We start from the raw sequence: 21,416 nt of genomic DNA on the forward strand, positions 1-21,416 counted from the left end.
CAAGGATACTGGTTATAGTCTTAATAATATCTATGCATATGCTGCATGCGCTTATGCACACATGTTTTTTTTCTACCCTAGGGGGTGCCATATTTAAGCATACAGCTCCACCTTAGGTGGTCCTATTTCCCAGTAGAATATAATTGACAATAACACTGGCATTACACTGCTCATGGGGTGATGTTGCATCTATAAAAACATAATGAAATCATGTCCTCATTTTTCACATGTCTTCTGCTCTCTAGACACATCAACAACATCTGTATAGGCATTATTTACCTAACTTAAGGGAAACCATAGGGTTTTTCAGTACTAAGCCTGGTTGCTCCATCAGCTCAGGTTTTAAAAGGTAAACTGTCAATATAACTTGAATTCTTGGAATACCATTCTATTGTGAGGAAGAATCTGACGTGACACTGGCCAGTGCAAATCTATGTGCGAAGAGCTCAGCTCCCACTGGAAAATCTCCAACACTGTACATAAGAGGGCGTGTTTTGACACGTTTTATGTAGGCTGGCGGTAATTATCCAGTGTCAAGATAAGAAAGATAATGAACTTCATTTGTAAGAAAGCTCTTTACACATAGAACTGGGAAAGGAAGACTTGTGTCACATTTTCACACCCTCCTCACAAATTGAATGATGGGCATCACTGATGTTAAATATAGACAAAGTCATCAATTATGAATGGACAAATCTTCTAGCAGGTGCCAAGTTTTCTTATCACACGTTCTGGGCATTTTCTTATCAAAAGACACAACTCACCTGGTAAATGTATAGGTTTATGGGGCTTTGTTTGTTTTTCTTTGACAACATGTTGGAGGGAAAAAATGAAAATAAAGCCCAGGCTGCCCTGCCACACACACAGGATAACTTTTTTGATGTCTCGCCTGCACGTGAGACTATTTACACAACGGCGTCCGTTCTATATATCCGTTACTGTTGCACCTTATGTATCTGCATCATTCTGCTCCTATTTTAACCGCATGTATACGTATACCTGTTACTATACAGTATATGCTGCTTTTTATAACTGTTCATAACTGCCTCATATCATGAATATGTGGAATAGCTGACCTGCTTGTATATGTACAGTATATATATATCTTTTCACTCTACTCATACTCTTCTTACCTTTCCTGAAAACTACAAATGCTGGAGCTTGTACGAAAGCATCTTTATACCTGTAAGTAACCAGGCAGTGATGTGACAATAAAGTTGATTCTGAGGCGTAAAGTACGGTAGGTTCTACTGCACTTAACTATTCGCTTAGCCTATGTGACTAAAATGGGGGGGTGCAAGGTGTGTGTTCCTATTAGTTAGGCATATTAGTACAAATATTATTACTTCTAGCCTCAAATACTGCATAACCTCATTCCTCAGATATTGTCAAAGCCAAGAATAAGGCATGCAACTGCACATGAAATGTCAATAGAGGCTCCCTTCGTTCCAGAGTACACAAACTCAGATTATCCAGTGCAGCCTTTCACTTCTGTGAAACTTCCTTCTATAATGCTACATGATGACAGAAGGAACAATTCAGTCCAAAAACAGTCTAGCCTCTTGAAAAGTCTAAATCAGCACGTAGAGTGGGGGAAAATCCACTAAAGGCAACATGGGCCAGAAGTGGGTCAAGCAGAACATCCTCATCCATCAACCCATCTACTCTGCTCTGGAGACAGGGATTGAAAGAAAAACTGGGACACCACCAGTGGAACAGATGATCTAAATAAACAGAAGCTTCAGAGTCAACTCTGTTGACACTGTCACTGAAACACATCCAGAAAGTTTCTGAGTGGTATTAACATACCTGGAAGTCTAGTAGTGCCACAATGTTCTCATGTTTTAGTTCCTGGTAGAAAAACAAAAGTTCAAATATAGTTAAGATATTATGTAGATAATTAATAATATTAATATGTAGATGAGAATGAGAGTGCTCATATGTGATTGTCCCTAATAATGTGTCTATTACAATTACATTGTACGGTGGCAATGAAACAGAAAAATAAAGATGTCACCAATGGACCCTTTTCACAGACATAATATAACAGGGTAAACACAACTGCAGTAATAGTGTACACGTTTGATTTTGAGATGAACCAGTTAGCTCAAGCATTGACTATTGTTGTCAGTGCTTGTTCTTTGGCATAACGAGGACGGCCTCTTCCAAGTGGGACCAGAGACAAGGGTGTGGGTGACACGTAGTTGGACATTAAATGTCCAACTCAATAGATAGTATCATGGTCAAATTTTGACAATGATACACAAAAGAAGAAGAAGTAATATTACTAAATCAAATGGACTCATCATCAGTTTAATTAGCTGCAGCTTTATTTACCCTGACCTGTCTGTGAAAAGAGTCCTTTGCTGGTCATGTAAATGTAAACGCTTATAATCTAACAATAAACATGCTAAATAATGCTAGTATTAAGATGTATATAGCCTTATTAACACATAATAAGGTTTAGGCATCTTATAAGGACAATAGGTTCCTTATTAACTATTAATTCATGCTTATTATAGTCTTATAATGTAACAAATGTGTTTACAATGCTATCTGCATCTTATATAGCCTTATTAACAAATAATAAGGCCTTCATAGACCTTTATCATCATTCTAATGTGGCTCACCAACAACTTAGGTCATAGGTTATTGTAGTTATTTTTCCTCGGATGACTTAATTCATGGTTTTGAATGGTTGTGAGTGACATACATACATACCTTAAGTATTTTGATCTCTTTCCCCAGCAGGGTCTGAGATTTGGACAAGTTCTTCTTGTTAATGCATTTGACTGCCACTTCCCAGTCTGGCTTCTAGAGACAGACAAGGTGAGAAATAGTTTGATTGTGTTAAAAGCCAGAGTTCAGATTTAAATATATGTGCTTGACATAGCCTACTTGAGATATTAGAGATCAGGCGGTATATATTGATAGTGTTCACTGTTCAGCCTACAGTCAATAAACCTCTGCAAGGCCGACGGCTTCACAGTAAATGTGGGTGACAATGTGATCACAAGAAAAGAGTAAATTATCTACCTGGGTTGCATTTTAGAGGCAAATCTTTCCAGTGAAAATGGCATCAAAGGTAATCAAAAAAAGTCAACCAAAGAGAAGATTTTTGCACATGATCTCCTCTCTGGTCAGTAAGAATACATTGAGGACTCTCACAGGAGCACTCATCCAATGTCACTTCGACTATGCATGCACCTCATGGTACCATATGGCTGGCTCAGGGTAGAGGACAGAGTACAGCTACTTGCAATGGGCCTGGTCTACAAGATACACACCCATGTGCCTGTCAAACTACTTCAAAAACGTCAATGACGTGCACAATCACAACACCAGAGGGAGCTCCACAAATCACATTCAACCCAGATTTGGCACCTACTCTCCTTCAAAACCGCTAGAGCACTTACAGGTGGCTCCAATTCAGAACTGGCCCCTGTAAAAAGTCAAAGCGTACCTAAACTATTTGAGTTTTTGTATAGCATTGTATGCGTCTGTCTGTCATTGCAATTGTCTGTCATTTAAATGTTTCGATGAATTGAGTACAAAGGACCCCAATGGAAACAAGCCATAGTGCTTTCTTGGGTTTAAAATCCTTGAACTGTACTTCCCTGTGCTTGTCTCTGCAAACTGTTAATAAGGTATTCAATCAATTCAATCAATCAGTGTATGTCAACCTATGATGTCAACACTGTAAACCAGGGGTCTTCAACAGATCTGTTATTTTTGGCAAAGTTTGTGCAGAGGGGGGAAAGAGCAGACCAAGTACACAGCCAACGGTCAAATTCTTGACTAAGTATAGAGTGGTTAAGTGGTTAAAGGTCTGAAAATACACATTAACATCAATCCAACACAATTAATAGAAAAGTCAGCAAACCAAAAAAAGACTATAGATGATATCTATGAAAAAGTTTAATCTGCAACACAATGTTATACACACTATCAAGTGGGGGTCCCTCTGTCATGACTCATCTCCCTCTCTCAGCCAAGGGGTCCGTGGCCTGAAAAACGTTGAAGACCCCTGCTGCTGTAAACTAAGTCCTTACAGTTAACATCCTTGAGGAGAGGCAGGCTATTGCTGTACAGACTGCACAATGTATTGTGAACTTAAAAGTACAAGTCAAATTGCCTGCCTTTTAAATAACGTGCATTGGGGATAATAGTGGTCAAACCTCCTATTTCTTGGCAAACTAGCAATGTTTGTTTTGTTTCGTTTTTTTGTTTTGTTTATAGCTTGGCTGCAGTAGCTACATTAAGGGACGTTAAATGTTTAATTTCGTCACGATCTGAACACGGATAAACAAACACAATGGTAAACACCATCATGAAAATAAAATCATCACAGAAATACAGATGGACATCCTGTGTTTATCTTGCATCTGCTAGCCTACCACCAGGGCCTCTTAAGGTCGCACTAACAGATGTCAACTACATGGTTCATTAACAACGGGGGTCCCAAACGTAAAAAACGAAACAAACACACAAAACCCACTCTAACCCAATAATAATAATAATAAATAACAAAAATGCGAATAGCCTACATTGACAGGTTGCCATTTTTTGTAACGCAATTAACCCAAAAAAAACAACAACCCTCACCTCTTTTTGTCTGCCTTTGAAAACAACGGCGAATGCGCCATGTCCTATCAGGTCCTTCCGACTGAACTCGAATTTCCCCACGGTCTCCATTCTATCTCCCGCAAACAGACCTGCTGCTTTGGGTTCTTCTAGTTGGAATGGATGAAGTGCAGGTCGCCCTTGTTATTGTTAATGGATGCTCCGTTGTCCTCTTGTGCGGAGCAGGGGCAGCAGCAGTGAAGTTCACTCGCCATGGGCCGCCTGACCGACGACGACAACAACAACAACACCTGGCGTCCTTCTCTCATGTTGTTCGCACGCAACAAACACTGAGCAGGAGTCGGACTCCTCAACAACCGTGTGCGGTCATCATGACTCCCATCGCGGAGGAGACAAAGTTCTCAACACGAACACGGTCTTTCCAGAGTCTTTCTACAGCTTCCTAGCAGCAGCCAGTGTTGCCATGTCCGCTTATTATAGGTAGTGTTGCCAGGTTTTGCGAGAGAAACAAGCAACCAGGTATATGAAAACAAGCCCAAAAGAAGCGACTATTAAAGCCACATAAGACCTTTAAACCTTTTTTGGGCTTGTTTCTAAAGTGTAGTTGCTTATGTTGGGCTTGCTTCCTAAATGGTGTTTAAAAACAAGTAGATTCTCAAACATTTCCCTGTCAAGGACCCCCAAATTGATACGTATTTGGGTGCGTTCGGAAATACAGCACTGAGCGCACTGGCCAATACAAACTAATAGGCGAGTGCGCTCCGGTGTGCAATATCCGAACGCACCCTTTGTCTGCTGACCCCCATCTGAAAATATATATATTTGTATTCACATTTTCTTCAATATTATTTTGAAAATAGTAGATCTACAAGCTCACAACGTGTCGCATCGCGACGCGTTGTAGATCGGCTATTTTCAAATAGCCTATGGGTAAGGTCTCATGTGGCCTAAAAAGTCGCTTCTTGTGGGCTTGTTTTCATAGACTGCTTGTTTCTCTCGCAAAACCTGGCAACATTACTATCTCGCCACTTTGCTTTGCTCTGATGTGCCACCTTAAAAAAAACTGCTCGGTGCGTATTGTTTATGTACACATGATCCTGTAGCGTGCAAGCAAAAACACCCAGAACCAAAGAAGAGAGCACATGATAAGTTAGAACTAGTTTGCAAGGTCTAAAATTGGCAAATAAACCGTGTAAACGTCTCTTCTGAAACGCAAAAGAAAGCTTGTGCGGTGCAAGTAGCTTGGTAGCTACAGCATAGTGTTGCCAGATTTTGCGAGAAAAATAATCAACGATGAAAATTTGCCCAAAAGAAGCGACTAGGCTACGGCTATAAAGAAAACAAGTATATTTTCCAAAGGTAATAAATTTGGAACATTTTTAAAACAAAACAAACAACACAATCCCTGGCACAAAACATTTTTATATGGGTGTCTGTGGACAAAATTGGGGTCCTTGCCATGAAAATGTTTGAGAACCACCGGTTTAAACAACATTAGGAAACAAGTCCAAAATAAGCAACAGCACTTTAGAAACAAGCCCAAAAAACCGCAACCCGCAACTAACCAATATTTACAAGCAACTTGACAGAAAAACAAGCCCAAAGTTGCTTATAATAAGCGGACATGGCAACGCTGGTGTCAACAAAGACCTGCTACCAGCCTGCTACTTAGTACTTGCAGCCTCTAGCACCTGCATTACTGCGCATGCGCCACAGCAAATACAGCTGTTATTTGACGTCATGTAAACAGTAAAAAAAAAAGGAGAAAAAAATAAGAATTGCAAAACAAGGGAACCAGGAGACCTGGTACTGCCAGACCCCTAGTGGTTGAAAGATCAGAGCACTACGTCACGCTAAGCTTAGCCAATCAAAAAGAGGACAGAAGACAGACCTCTTTTATGCCCATGTATGGACGAAAACGTTTGGAGAGGGGACCGACAAAGCCTCATGTAGGCCCGACCCCCCCTCTTTTATGCCCATGTATGGACGAAAACGTTTGGAGAGGGGGACCGACAAAGCCTCATGTAGGCCCGACCCCCTGGGTCTGGCAAAAAGAACATAGTAGGCTTCATCTTTTTCCCAAAGAGATAGTTTAATTAACAAATAAAATAGATGAGCAGGCCTGCTGGTGACATGAAACGCGAGGTTAGAAGGCTTGTTTGCAGGGGCGGTCTTTGCACTAGGCAAGGTTAGTAGGGGACCGCCTGGGGCCTAAACAGTCAGGGGGCCTCATGAGATTTTCCCAAATTGTTTTTTTAAAAATATAAATAAACCCTCAAAAATCCTGTGTGAAAATGCCACAACAAGCATTGTTGAAGCTTATTTTATAAGCTTCACTTGTGGCCCCTCTCAGTTCAGACTGCAGTGGTCTATTCTATAGGCCACCGGCCAATTGCAAGCCGAGCTGCCCAGAACGTCACGGCACATTCTAGGAAATAAGCGCACTGTTGGTGGGTGTGTGTAGTTGAAGGGTGGAGATGAGAGATAAAGTTACGGTGAAAGAAAGACACAGAGAAAGTGAGAGAAACCCGCCTACCAGTGACATCATCGTTAGGCAGGTTTTTTTTTTTCAAACAAGATTTCAATTTGTATTTTTATTTTTACACGAGAACTATGGCTTCTATTCTATTATAGCATGCTAACCTTCCAGGAATAGAAAGCCTGCCGTTTCTATTAGCTCACTGGTAGGCAGGTTTCTGAACTGTCCACAGCCCTCCTCTGAGACACATACCGATAGACAAAAATTGTACCATATATCATCAGCATTAGTGAGGACCAATTATGAAGATAGGTTGAAAATGGGTGAAGTCAGCCTTTATTGTAAATTTGCATATTTCCATATTTTTTAACATGCAAATCGCCATGGCAGTAGGCCGCAGAAGTCTTCAACAGGGGGTCCGTGACCCCTAGGGGGTCTGCGGAGGTACTGCAGGGGGTCCGCAAAATTGTTGTTTGATTAAAAAATATTTTAGTTTTTCAAAACTTTCTTTCTTTTTTAAATGACAATTTGTCTTTAAACATAACATGACATATTGTAATAGCTTAGTATTGAATGCACAATAACATGGTATGTTTATACATATTTTGAAGAGAAACATGGTATGTTTATACATATTTTGAAGAGAAAGGACAACAAGGTCCTTTTGCACACCTACCTGTAAGTAGGAGCAGGAAACCATTTTTTCATGTTTATACATATAAAACACAATTTTACATGAATATACGATATATGTGGTAGCCTACCCCCTACCCTAGGAGGTAGGTAGGGGGTCCCTGCTCCATCACCCCATCAGTTTGGGGGTCCCTGGCCTGAAAAGGTTGAAGACCCCTGTAAATTAATTTGATAGTTTTTTGTTGGAAGGTGAGAAAGGTCTCTCTCTCTCTCTAACACTCTGTCTCGCTCTCGCTCTCTCATCAATGAGAGAGTGGGAATGTTTTACACTTTTACTGTCGCTTTATGTATATTATGTCTGGATAAACTCCAGTCCCACAAACAGTGTACACATACATTCCATGTATCTAAAGTCATGGGTTTTCAATTGGTGGTCCGTGGACCACTGGTGGCCCATGAAGGTATTGCATGTGGTCCCTGATCATGCATTTAGTAATGTAGGAAAGTGAAGATTTGTATTTTATTTTATTTCATCGTCCAAGTTGAGATGTATGATGACGCATCAATGTTATCAGTTGACGCATCAATGTTATCAGTTGACGCATCAATGTTATCAGTAACTGGGAAGTCGGATGTCAAGAACTTCCACAGAAATCTGAGTTAGAATCTCAAGGGAAACTGTATCGGATTGTCTGGTTGAGTCACCATTATTAGGAAATGTGCCCATAATCCCCCCCACACCACACCCATACCCCCACTCCCAACACAACACAAGTGGTCCCCAGGTTGATTCTCAGTCAAGGTGGCGGTCGCTGGGTCATAATCAGTTGATCTAAGTGATACTCTCTTTAAATAATTCTGGGGGGGGGGGCAGACAACCGGCTTGAGGGCGGGGTTAGTGACATTGAGCCAGGGACCTCATACTACGGTTCGCCTAAGGCCTCCAGATCCCTATGTCCGCCCCTGCGAATGTCAGTCGCCCCGCCCACATCTATGACGTAAAAGAATCTAAACATGGTCTCCTTTTCCTCCTTTTCAAAGTTCACACTTTGCAGGTGCCATTGTTGACAACATCACTGAAGAATGGTGTGCATACAGTACATAATAATCAATTGACATACATCACCCATTCTTGAGAATCAGGACAAAACGTTAATCTTTTTAATATATTGTTCAATTATGCCAGGAAAATATATTTTAAAATATCAAAGTGTTGACTATTAAACCATGTAATGGGCCAACCTCCCAGTTTTTTTTTTGTGTCATCTCCATAAGATAGCATGTCTGACGGAGGTGACAAAATGCTATGTTTTTTTCAAGTTGCTTAGGCTCTATCAATGCTAATAGAATTTTTAAGGACTGATGGAGTTGACATGTTATGGTTGGTACACACCAGATAGTAATATTATTTAGTGCATTCATTTAAAAAAAATGTGATGAGTTTACCAGAGCTTTCGCAGCTTTCCCGCCTTTCTTTAAACCCGGAAGTGAGACAGGGGACCATAGAAAAAACTTGTTTATGCCTGATTGAATTATGTTTATGTAGAAATCTGACGGAGTTGGACACAACTTTAAAGAGCAAAACCTTTTACAAAAAAACAAATTTTCAAAGGTTCAATCTTACACCTATGTTATCAATACACATGGTTAGTTTTTTTAATGCTTTTAATTTTTGAAGTTGTGAATCCTTGTCTTAGACAAGGGTGTTTTATGGCTGAGTGCAAGTTTAGATGTAAAACAACGGAAACCAGAAAAAAATAAAGTATAAATCTTATTCATATATCAATCCTTTAAGAATATATTTTCACCAAACTTTTTTTTATTATTGTGTTAATAAATAATAATTTGAAATGTTTTGGTAGGACATGATTTGTCCCAATTCTCAAGAATGGGTGACATATACTGTATATATGAGGCGCAGTTTACGGAGCTAGTTCAGGCCAGGCAACTCAAGGGATTGTGCCAACCGATCAGGTGACTAGTCACATGCACTCTTCTCCTGGTCGGTGGGTTATAACTAAGTACTGCTCTGCCTACCTGTTCATTCTGGTTGCGCTGTCTGCTGCGCTGACGTGCCGACGCTGCTGCTGAGATCCTGCCGTATCTGCTGCCTTCGCTTGCCTGCGTATGCTGCTAACCATGAATAGTCTCATCCCACCGCCTCCCCGGCATCCACCTGTAGGCTCTGTTTCTAGATCCCCGTGGGGGTCTTTATTCATTCCCTGTAAATGCTATTTGGCATGTAACATTTATTAAAAATGTTATTCTTACAGGGAGTGAATGGATTCAGAGACACCAAACTATGCTTCTTTATGCTTCCTATATCTATGCTCAAGCTTGCTCAATAAATATATATTCTAATCCAATCCAAGAGTTGTCTGACTGAAATATATTTACACACACACACACACACACACACACACACACACACACACACACACACACACACACACACACACACATTTGGATGTTTCTTGTCACTGTATATGCATTGTGTGAGTGTGTGTGTGTGTGTGTGTGTGTGTGTGTGTGTGTGTGTGTGTGTGCGTGCGTGCGTGCGTGCGTGTGTGTATGTAGTACATGTCCAGTGTTTTCAACAGGCCATGACTGCAGGCCACATCTGCATCCGCATGATTACACAGGCAGGCCCATCTGGAAATGTCCCGAATGTCCCAATGATGGCCTATTAGATTAGCTTAGTCCTCTGCTTGGGCTACCATCTCCTCTGCGTCACAATTTACGTCCACCTCAGCGTTCTCTTCCTCTAGACTCTCCAGTTGATGGGCCACCACCTCATCAGTGTTATCTTTCTCTAGACTCTCCAGTTGACGGGCCACCACCTCATCAGCGTTATCTTTCTCTAGACTCTCCAGCTGCCGGGCCAATTCTATCTCATCCGTCTCGGTCACCACTTTGGGCTCCATTTGGATGTTAAAGATGCCCTTCTTCTCCTCTATCTTCTCCTTGATAGCAGCCATGGCCTGGTCGAGGACAGACAGGCCCTCTTTGTGCTCCAGTGTGGTCGTAGTCATCATGAATCGTGGATGAGCGATCAGGTTTATATTAATAGGCATGGCTTCCGTCGAGAAGGCCTGGCCTGCCCGCAGGGCATCTTTGATGGCATCAATCCCCTCATACCCGTAGCACTGCACTTCAATGTCTGCTCTGATTTTGACAGCCTGCGGAGTGAGTCGTGTTTTGATGTTGTCAATCAACACGTTCCTCTCTCTCTCTGTCAGGTCCAGGCCATCGAGGATTGAAGGATCTGAATCAGCCTGTTTGAAGACATCATACGCTCCATATCCAGGCCTCTTGTATTTCTCGTCGAAGACCCAGGCAGTGCGCTGAAACAAGCTCTCCAGCTCTTCATCCTTGGTGTATTGAAGCATCTCAGCCACGTGTCGAAGGATACTGTACACAGTTTTGGATTTGGTGAATTTATCTGCACACCTTGCGGCATCCTCTGGGGAAGCTCTTCTTTTTGATAAATCAATGTATCCTTTCTCGTTGTCTACATTGATGACCTGTACACACTCATTGCGACCTATGCGGATGAGCTTATTGATGGAGCGGATACGTCGACGTGACAGCTCAGTGAATAGGATCATGCCCTCGATGTTGTTGTACTCCAAAAGGCTGGCATAGGCACCCATCTCGTCAATAGACGTCACCTTCACCATCACAACATCTGTTACCTCTGGTAACCGGTGCTGGTAAAATCGACAGCTGAGTCCTGGCATCTCTGTGATGTATATGGTTACAGAATCTGTACTGGAAATATTTATTTATGTGTCCTGGCTCTCCCTCGCTCTCTGACCTGTTCTATCTCTTGCTGTGTCAATTAAATCTCTAGTTGTTATCTACAGGTGTAAAGGAATCATCACCCTTTATATAAGCTGACCAGCACTCTGGTCTGATGTCCTACACAACACAAGCCTTTGCCATGCATGCACCGATTTGTGCAGGTGCTGTTTTAGTTAGTACTTGCTTTAAAAACAATACTTGAGTGTTCAAAAGTACGAATTACAAAGTACATTTTATATCAATGTATTGCTGTATTTAAATATATATAGAGGTCGAGTTTCACGTGTGTGCATATATGTACTACTGACGGTGACAGAGTTGACAAAATGTTGTGTTTTTTTCATTCCACAGCACAGTTGCAGTGAGTAGACAATACATTTTTCAAAGTTACTTAGAGTTCTATTGATGCCAATAGAATTACACGTTTATTTATTTTTTAAATTTAGTCTGGAGTTAGAATATATATATATATATATATATATATATATATATATATATATATATATATATATATATATATATATATATATATATATAAATAACACTGTGTGTGTGTGTGTGTGTGTGTGTGTGTGTGTGTGTGTGTGTGTGTATACATCTTATCTTACTACTATATAATTGACAAAAGCTCCGAAAGTTCGTCCGGGGGTAAGCAAGCACAGGATCACTCCATTTGCCCCGAAACTTGCCACAGACTGTTGATCAGAGCTATGGCTATGTTGTAGGCATCTTACCCCACCTCGATCTGTGATCAGACTCTCGGCTTGATTGATTCTCTGATTTGCCTATCAGACCCTCAGCCTGATATGGCAGGTTGCCATAGCAACCATATGCAGGAAGTTTGACCTCTTTATCACAATTACGGCAAACTCAAAGAGTGGCGGTGTACTAGCAGACATACCTGACCCACAGAAGGAGCCACTCTGCGTCACTCTGTGTCAATCCATGCTACATGGACCCTGTGGGACAACCAACCCAAACAGCCCCTGCATGGTCAATAACAGCTTCCCTAAAGACTTCTGTGACAACACTCGACTGCCTCATGATGGCCATGGTTACCCACAGTACAGGCGGCCTAATGACCGAGGTTGGGAGGTTGGGACTAGAGGTTAGGGCCGCAAAGCAAAGCGGGGAGGGAGGAGAGGAGAGGCCAGAGGGGCCGGACTTCGCATGACGTGTGTGCAGAGTGACTAGGCCAGTGCTGTTTGGACCAACCTCGGATCGGGCCTAGATGTGCGGCCCTGACATCTAGTATATATATATATATAGAGGGTATAGGGCAGAATTTCTAGTACATATATTTTCTTTATTTATACTGACTATATGTCATTCTGAACCAATTATTGTGCAATTAAAGACTACAGACCACCCAACTAAATAGGTTGCTTCTGAAGGTCACATACCAAATGGAATTGAGGTTTGTAAGAGAAAGGGGTTGTCTTTTGGGGTCCCATGCAATGTCTCCCCCTAGTGTTCACATTTAACCTCACATTTAGTTATTTTTTGCATTTAATTTTTTCTCCATTTCTGAACATTTCAACACATCATGCAGATTAATCTGATTTTAGGCTTGAGTGCATCTCAGTCCAGGGTCATACATATCCAGCCTATGTGACATGTGACACACAGACACGTCTTTGTTGTTTATTCATTAACTACCTTCAACCTAATCTCTCAAGAACCGATTCTGCTCTGCGTTTGAATCTGTCGGGGGGGTTCGTCATATCGCGTACGCACTGGCCTACAAGTGGGCGTGCCTTCAGATCAGGAAGCAGGCCGCGCTTTACCCAATCAAATGTAGTGGGCAAATTTACGTGTCTGCCGATCCTTCCCCACTAGAAACAAACCGAAACTCATTAACAATAGCGTCCTCGGAGCAGACAAAACCACGGAAAGATATTCACATTTTAACTTGCTCTTTCATCATAGAAACAAGTGGGCTTATAACCAAAACGACCCATGTTCTCTGGGAGAAGTGGTGTTAGTGTTCCGTGTAGAAATATTGTTAGTGGGAATAAAAACATAGTCGCACCACCGGAAGTGAAAGGCTGAAGGCAGACCAAAACCCCGGTTTCCTTGCGCACGTGTGCTACGTCGACTTCCTCCCAGAACCAAGTGAGATAGTAAAAAATCACACCCAGTGTGAAGTGAGCGGTGCTATAGATGAGTTATTAATTTCATCATGCATCTCGGTAGCCAATCACAGCACGTCCTGCGAAGTGACGTGCTTAAATTTTTTACATTATTATTAATTTCATCATGCGTCTCGCTAGCCAATCACAGCGCGTCTGGGAAGTTTTAAGTTAATTTCATCATGTGTCTCGCTAGCCAATCACAGCACCTCCTGCAAAGCTTATCCTATGGGCGTGTTTTCCACAGCATGGCGTCACAGCGAAAGACAAATTTTCACGACGGAAAGAAAAACTTTCGCCACAGATGGGTCCTAAACCCTCTTATAGGAGCGGTTACCCGCTCAAAAACAGCATAGGGCGCTGTTTTTCCTTTTCATTTGGCGATGGGTTCCCAGATTGCCTTCAACCTGACATCCCTAGTTTAGGCATGTCATTATTGGCAAGCATTAACACAAAATAAATTTAATTTTTTTCTTCTTTTACTACTTTTTTGTATTATTTATTCATTTATTATTATTGTGGGATCGCTTTAGCGATCATTGTGGGATCGCTCTAGCGATCATTGTGGGATCGCTTTAGTGATCACACTAATGTTATCTTCACTAGTTGTGGGATCGCTTCAGCGATGTTATTGCCACTAGTTATTATTCCGCCCGTTTTTGGATTGGTCAAGCTTCACGTGACATCACAATATGTAATATGAATAGACAGAATTAATCAGGAACAGTACTTTCTAGTGTGATACTATCAACATTCATCCTTAGCGATGAATTTTGATCGCATTCATGATCAGATTACCTTTCAGCTTAATTATTCAGAAAACCCCAGACCACAGAGAATGTACCCAGGGGCTCTTTGTCTCATAATCCGCCTATCAGGACTGCAAACACAGCAGTGTGCTGTGTTTACAAGTTACACTTATAACGTAATCAAAACTTAAATTTATGTCCAGTGTTTTCAACAGGCCATGACTGCAGGCCACATGCATGATTACACAGGCAGGCCAAATATTCCAATGATGGCCTATTGGATGAGCTTAGTCCTTGGTTGAGCTTAGAGTAGCCAATTTGGCTACCATCTCCTCTGCGTCATAATTTACGTCCACCTCAGCGTTCTCTTCCTCTAGACTCTCCAGTTGCTGGGCCACCACCTCATCAGCGTTCTCTTCCTCTAGACTCTCCAGTTGCTGGGCCACCACCTCATCAGCGTTCTCTTCCTCTAGACTCTCCAGTTGACGGGCCACCACCTCATCAGCGTTATCTTCCTCTAGACTCTCCAGCTGCCGGGCCAATTTTATCTCATCCGTCTCGGTCACCACTTTGGGCTTCATTGGGTTGTTAAAGATGCCCTTCTTCTCCTCTATCTTCTCCTTGATAGCAGCCATGGCCTGGTCGAGGACAGACGCGCCCTCTGTGTGCTCCAGTGTGGTCGTAGTCATCATGAATCGTGGATGAGCGATCAGGTTTATATTAATAGGCATGGCTTCCGTCGAGAAAGCCCGGCCTGCCCGCAGGGCATCTTTGATGGCGTCAATCCCCTCATACTCGTAGCATTGCACTTCAATGTCTGCTCTGATTTTGACAGCCTGCGGAGTGAGTCGTGTTTTGATGTTGTCAATCAACACGTTCCTCTCTCTCTCTGTCAGGTCCAGGCCATCGAGGATTGAAGGATCTGAACCAGCCTGTTTGAAGACATCATACGCTCCATATCCAGGCCTCTTGTATTTCTTGTCGAAGACCCAGGCAGTGCGCTGAAACAAGCTCTCCAGCTCTTCATCCTTGGTGTATTGAAGCATCTCAGCCACGTGTTGAAGGATACTGTACACAGTTTTGGATTTGGTGAATTTATCCTCACACCTTGCGGCATCCTCTGGGGTAACTCTACGTTTTGATAAATCAATGTCTTTCTCGTTGTCTACATTGATGACCTGTACACACTCATTGCGACCTACGCGGATGAGCTTATTGATGGAGCGGATACGTTGACGTGACAGCTCAGTGAATAGGATCATGCCCTCGATGTTGTTGTACTCCAAAAGGCTGGCATAGGCACACATCCCGTCAATGGACTTCACCTTCACCATCACAGCATCTGTTACCTCTGGTAACCGGTGCTGGTAAAATCGACAGCTGAGTCCTGACATCTCTGTGATGTATATAGATACAGAATCTGTACTGGAAATGTTTATTTATGTGTCCTGGCTCTCCCTCACCCTCTCTGACCTGTTCTATGCTCTTGCTGTTTCAATCTCTGGTTGACATTTACAGGTGCAAAGGAATCATCACCCCTTATATAAGCTGACCAGCGCTCTGATCTAATGTCACAACACATCACACAACACAAGCCGTTGCCATGCATGCACCGATTTGTATGAAAATACTTGAGTGTTCAAAAGTCCAAATTACAAAGTACATTTTATTTTTAATATCAATGTATTTATGCCCATATGGAGATCCCTGATGTCATCAGTATATGCCCATATATGGAAATATCTATACAGTATCTGTCTGTTACGATTATATGCCCATATATGGAGATATCTGTATCTGTCAGCCCTTGTCCTTTTTACGCCCATATATGGAGATCCCTAATGTCATCACTGTATGCCCATATATGGGCATACACCCTTTTGTGCCCATATGTGGAGCTGACTGAGTTGTTTGCTGTCACATGATAAGGTTAGAACACGTGGAATGGAGAAAGCTGTGCCTTCTGCTCAGCCTCTGGTGAGAGTTCAGGGCCAAGGACCAAGGTGAGGTTTTCCTCTCTCTCGTTCTCCTTCCTCTTCCTAATGAACCACTGTTCCATTTCCTCAAGGGTTTGGGGAATGTTGAGCTTATGCTCTTTCTCAAAGGGTTATTCCCAACCTCTAGTTGCTCTACAATCTCTTAGCCCTGTCTCAAATGATACATCATGGCTGACTCGTCCTCCTTGCTCTGTACAAGGAGACAACAGTGGTTCGGTTCTCCTCTCGTCTACATCATAGATGACTGACGTCATAGGCTGGCCATAATGAAGTTCGACATCCATGGGATCCATGCCGTTATTAGACCATGTCTTGTTTTTTCTTTTACTTTGTGCACACAAAACCATAAACAAAGCAATGCACGGTACACACATCAGAACTGTAGATCATCGTTGCCCAAAGCTAACCAACCAAGGCCCAGCATATTAGCTGATGCTGCCAGGCCTGAGCTTGGATACAGAGATGATAATAATGTGTTTATATCACAACTTCACCCATTTTCAATCATCTTATAATTGGTCCTCAGTGTGGTCATTATAATATGGCACCATTTTTGTCTACTCGGTCTGTGTCTCAAAGGAGGGCTGTGGCCATTTCAGAAACCTGCCTACCAGTGACATCATCGATGGGGAATCCAAGCTAATAGAAACTGCAGGCTTTCTATTCTTGGAAAGTTAGCATGCTATGAAATAAATCCGTCATAGAATTGATAGCCGGCCTGGTGGAGATTGAACTCGCCCAAGCACCTGGACCTTTTCTACTTTGTTTTTCATTCATTCCCTCTTTGCCATTCTTGTCTTTTGTCTGCCGCCTGCCTTCTGGGTGGTGGCTTTCTCGCCTCGGTAGGCGTGGTAGTAGAAGTTGATAAACAGGATGACGAGGGTGACAGAATAACCAATCACAGTCCACTGTGCCCAGGCGGGGAAAGGACAGCCTGTGTAAAGGGCATGGCAATTGTGGGCGATGGCCAAAAGAAACTGGATTATCTGAATGATGGTGAGGTACTTCTTCCACCAGAGATATTTCTGAATCTGAGGTCCCACGGAGGCCAGGCCATAGTACCCATACATGAGGACATGGATGGAAGAGTTTATCATCGGACCAAAGAAGGATTGTCCACCAGGGACCCATTTGACTTCAATCCAACAGAGGATGAACATGGTGCAGTGGTGGAAAACATGGAGGAAGGAGGCCTGGTTAAATTTCTTCCTCATGGTGAAGAACGCTGTATCCAGGAGCTCCAGTCCCTTGGATATGTAGTACCACCAAAGAGCTGATGCTATCCTGACTTCATTAACATCACTGGAGTAGGTCATAGGTTGACAGGAGTAGCTGTAGTCTGCTGCTGTTGATCCCAGTAGGAGTTCTTTGGCGATGTAGAAGTTGAGGACCACCATACTTAAATTGTACACTATGAGGTTCTTTCTGAGTGTGAAAGGTTGACGGCCCTGCATATATCTACGTCCCTCCCATAGGAAGAGCAGGTACAGGCAGCTGATGGCCATCGTTGGGAAGGGGGATGACATCATTGGCCATTTGTCTACACGCTTGTCTGCTATAGTAAGGCTCCATTTGAAGAATTCTACAGTGTCATTCACAAAATGAGAAACTATTTCCATTGTTCGTCTTTGGTCTTGACTATAGTGTGGTTGGATGCACACAAACGGAACGATCAAGTGAAATGCCTCAGGAGCAGGGCCGATGATGGCACATTACTTAGCAGAGACTATTGAAGATCTGCGCAACTCGTAGCCTACTTATAAGGCGGAAAGTACTGACCACATCCTTTTATGGCTCTACTAAGTGTCATTTGATGATGTCATCTTATCAACAGAACAGTGAGACTTGATTCAGACAGACTTTGCTAGCCAACAGTCATTATGCAGCCCACCACAAGCTATAGCTGGATGCATTGTTTTCTGGTTTTGCCTCCATCCGTCCCAACCTTGTGAACAGGATAACTCTTAGAATGTTGCACAAATATCCACTTGGACACAAGGATGTAAAAGGTCAAGGTCACTGTGAGTGCACTACTGTACATATACAGCACTAGTGCAGTAGCCGTTGTATACGTAGGAGAGCAAGCCTGACATCATATTTGATGCAACAGTAGTAGATGTTCTTGCAGTACTCTCATGTAGTACTAAATAGGATAGTAAATAGGATGTAATGATATTAGGCAATAGGATTAATATAGTGTTTTGTTATGACGTAATGATATTACGTAATAATAGGTTTAATATAGTGTTCTGTTATGATGTAATGATATTAGGTAACAATAGGTTTAATATAGTGTTCTGTTATGATGTAATGATATTAGGTAATAATAGGTTTAATATAGTGTTTTGTTTAGTCAGAAGAGGAGGAGGGATGCTGGTGGTATCAGGTGTAGGTTCCTCGGTGGCTGATAGCAGAGCATAATGAGACCATCAGCTCTGAGGAGCAGGACTTTTTGTGTTATCCTTATAGCATTATTGTATAATTGTATAAGACTAAGACTAAAACATTTAAGAAATTAAATGAAACTGAACCATTTTCAACTTTAAAAAGTGAGAAACTTAAGCATTCATCAGAAATACTTTGGGTTTGATTATTTGTTTAATTCCTCATGTTTGTAAATTATTAAAGATTAAAGAGTCAGTAGAGAACGGCAGAGATATTGGATTTGTTTCTTTTTTTCATGAGATATAACGTGAAAAAATTTATGAGAAAAAATATACAGTGGCCTAGTTGGAACAAAAACGTATTAGGATACATACAGTATGACGCAATATTTCACTTACAGTCTCAATATATGATCATGTATTCCTCTTCCCATGTTAAAATTCACACCAACCAACATTCTATGTTTGAAATGTTGGTTGTTTAGCTTTCCATTCATTGTAATGAGGTTATGAAAATAACCGAATAATGTACAGATACCTACACAAACTAAATAGCAGACAGTGATACATTCATTTTGATAAGTTGTGGGTCCATTTCCTCCCGGCCAGAACAGGCATGCTGGGGTCTCAGGTGGTTCAGGAGGTCAGATCAGTGTGAGGTGTGTCCAGAGCTCTGCGTAGGTTCTGCCAAAACAGTCCAGGGTGCTGTCCAGCCTGGGACCAGCTCAGGTAGGTGTGTCTCTTCACCAGCCTCCTCATGTGATAGTAGGGAGACAACTGATGGGCTGGAATGTCCTCCAGAAACACCAGGATCAATACGTCCTTCTGTTCATCAAACAGACGGTAGCTGCACACAGGAGACCAGAGGAGACCATTTACACTCAGTCAAGTTTAATTTACATTAAGTAACTAATTAACAGTAAGTGACACTTTATTTACGGTATGACAGAATACTGTCACTGGCTGGTGGGGGGAGTGTAGCGCCCAGGATAACTTAGACAATTGGCACTGGGTGAAAAAGTGTTGCAAAATTGTGGGATAATTTAAAAAACAACACACATTCTCAGAAACAGAAAACACACATTCAGTGAAGGTTCAATTCCTCTGTAGCCTCGATCTCCAGGCTTTTATTGTTTAGTGTTGCTAAAAAATAAAAGCCTGGCCCAGCGCGTCGGTGTACTCGGTATGAGGAAGTGTTTCACTTCCCAACCAACCAGAGTGCAGTGGGCGTCGCTCGTAATGTTGTGTTAACGGGGCGGGGGTTGACGGACAGATCGGTGAACCAATGGGATCAGCCGCAATCTCTCGCCGGCTCTTTACACCCGCCCCTCTATACACGAAATCAGGAGCGTTGGGGCAGTCTAATTCCTCTGTAATGCAAGGCACCAAATCACAAACAATGTGACAAAATACCCTGGATTGTAGGGAGACATAATCATTGTGATGGAGCCTCTACCCTCCTCCAGCTCTGATACGACTGTGATCCACTACAGTGTTTTGTATTTGATTACAGCACCCTTATCTTTTGTTCTTCTTTACATTGTTCTACATCCACAGCAGTTCATTGAAGTAATAATTCACAAGAGGCTGTGGTTTAGCCTGGAAATGAGAAGTGAGGCCCGTCACGGAGCTGAGTGCTTCAGACCCTCTTATAGCTGTTCTAACATCACAGTAAACCACAGCCTTTCAGACCCTCTTATAGCTGTTCTGACATCACAGTAAACCATGGCTTATTGCTTTTCTAAAATGGTCACCAAATATGGCAACATGAAATCTGAGGGTGGAAGGTCGAGGGAGAGGCTAGGGGAGATGGGATGAAGCTGTTGATTGGTTGCTGTTATTCATAATAATACATTAATAATTTATCATTATGTTTGTTGATTTTTGCTATTATTATTCTATACCATTAAAAAAGGGGGAAAAGAATGAAAGTCAATCAGGCATAATACACAAATTGTGCTGCCTCTTTCATGTGTGTAAATGTGGCCCTCATATTTTTTCATGGATTTGCAGTGAAACATTAGAGAAATGGCTCCCCCACCTGGCCATCTGGATCTCTCTAGAGCACCATTCACTCTCCAGGTAATGATGGCTGATCACACAGATGATCTTTCTGCTGCCATAGATGGCATAATGTTCTCTATGATGGATGCACCTGGAAACAGACCACAAAAACATTTTTCACACCAAATTCAAAACGATTTCACTTCTTGAGAAACAGATAGATGGTATTACATACTGTAATAATAATGCCACTAAAGACAACACAGTTTTTCAGACAGAGAGAGATTATTACAAATTGTTGACAGAAAGAGACAGACATATTTAGATGAATACAGTATTAGAGACAGAGAGTGGTTTGTACCTGGTAGGAAGTCTCGGTGGTGCAGACAGAGTCTCCAGCCCTGCTCTCCCCCCAGCACTGGAAGCATTTCTCTGTAAACCCAGAGCTCATCGTGAACGTTGTAGGAGATGAAGGTGTGAACAAGGCCGTAATTGTATCACATTTGACTTGCAATTATCTTGAGGTATTGCACACTCTATTTGTCCTTTAATAAATAATTCAATATCAAACTCACAACAATAAAATATCAATGCACAGTAAAGTGCTGGGTGCGTAATTATTGTGAGTTTCAGTCTGAATATTGTTTAGT

The 21,416-nt window shown here is 42.0% G+C and overlaps 4 protein-coding genes across 4 annotated transcripts in view; all 4 read right to left on the bottom strand.

The window, feature by feature from the left end:
- Positions 1 to 5,005, bottom strand: part of ulk1b (unc-51 like autophagy activating kinase 1) — a 49,267-nt gene extending 44,262 nt beyond the window's left edge. The window contains exons 1-3 of the mRNA XM_080419962.1: positions 4,606 to 5,005; positions 2,722 to 2,814; positions 1,810 to 1,851 (exon numbers count right to left, since the gene is read on the bottom strand). Of these exons, the coding sequence (XP_080276088.1) occupies positions 1,810 to 1,851; positions 2,722 to 2,814; positions 4,606 to 4,695 (225 nt within the window). The 5' untranslated portion in view covers positions 4,696 to 5,005. The remainder of the gene's footprint in view (positions 1 to 1,809; positions 1,852 to 2,721; positions 2,815 to 4,605) is intronic.
- Positions 5,006 to 10,392: 5,387 nt separating this feature from the next.
- LOC308078850 (eukaryotic translation initiation factor 2 subunit 1-like) lies at positions 10,393 to 11,436 on the bottom strand (the record flags this gene model as incomplete). The annotated part of the gene is made up of 1 exon (XM_080420194.1): positions 10,393 to 11,436. One exon carries the CDS (start codon positions 11,434 to 11,436, stop codon positions 10,393 to 10,395), a length of 1,044 nt encoding a protein of 347 aa, XP_080276320.1.
- Positions 11,437 to 14,668: 3,232 nt separating this feature from the next.
- Positions 14,669 to 15,775, bottom strand: LOC308078851 (eukaryotic translation initiation factor 2 subunit 1-like; the record flags this gene model as incomplete). Its single annotated transcript, XM_080420195.1, has 1 exon — positions 14,669 to 15,775. One exon carries the CDS (start codon positions 15,773 to 15,775, stop codon positions 14,669 to 14,671), a length of 1,107 nt encoding a protein of 368 aa, XP_080276321.1.
- Positions 15,776 to 17,151: 1,376 nt separating this feature from the next.
- LOC308078852 (very long chain fatty acid elongase 4-like) lies at positions 17,152 to 17,997 on the bottom strand (the record flags this gene model as incomplete). The annotated part of the gene is made up of 1 exon (XM_080420196.1): positions 17,152 to 17,997. The coding sequence occupies one exon, from the start codon at positions 17,995 to 17,997 to the stop codon at positions 17,152 to 17,154; it is 846 nt and encodes a 281-aa protein (XP_080276322.1).
- Positions 17,998 to 21,416: the final 3,419 nt, after the last annotated feature.

Source organism: Gymnoscopelus braueri, assembly GCF_963280865.1.
Source record: "Gymnoscopelus braueri genome assembly, chromosome: 22".
NCBI classification, from domain to species: Eukaryota; Metazoa; Chordata; class Actinopteri; order Myctophiformes; family Myctophidae; genus Gymnoscopelus; species Gymnoscopelus braueri.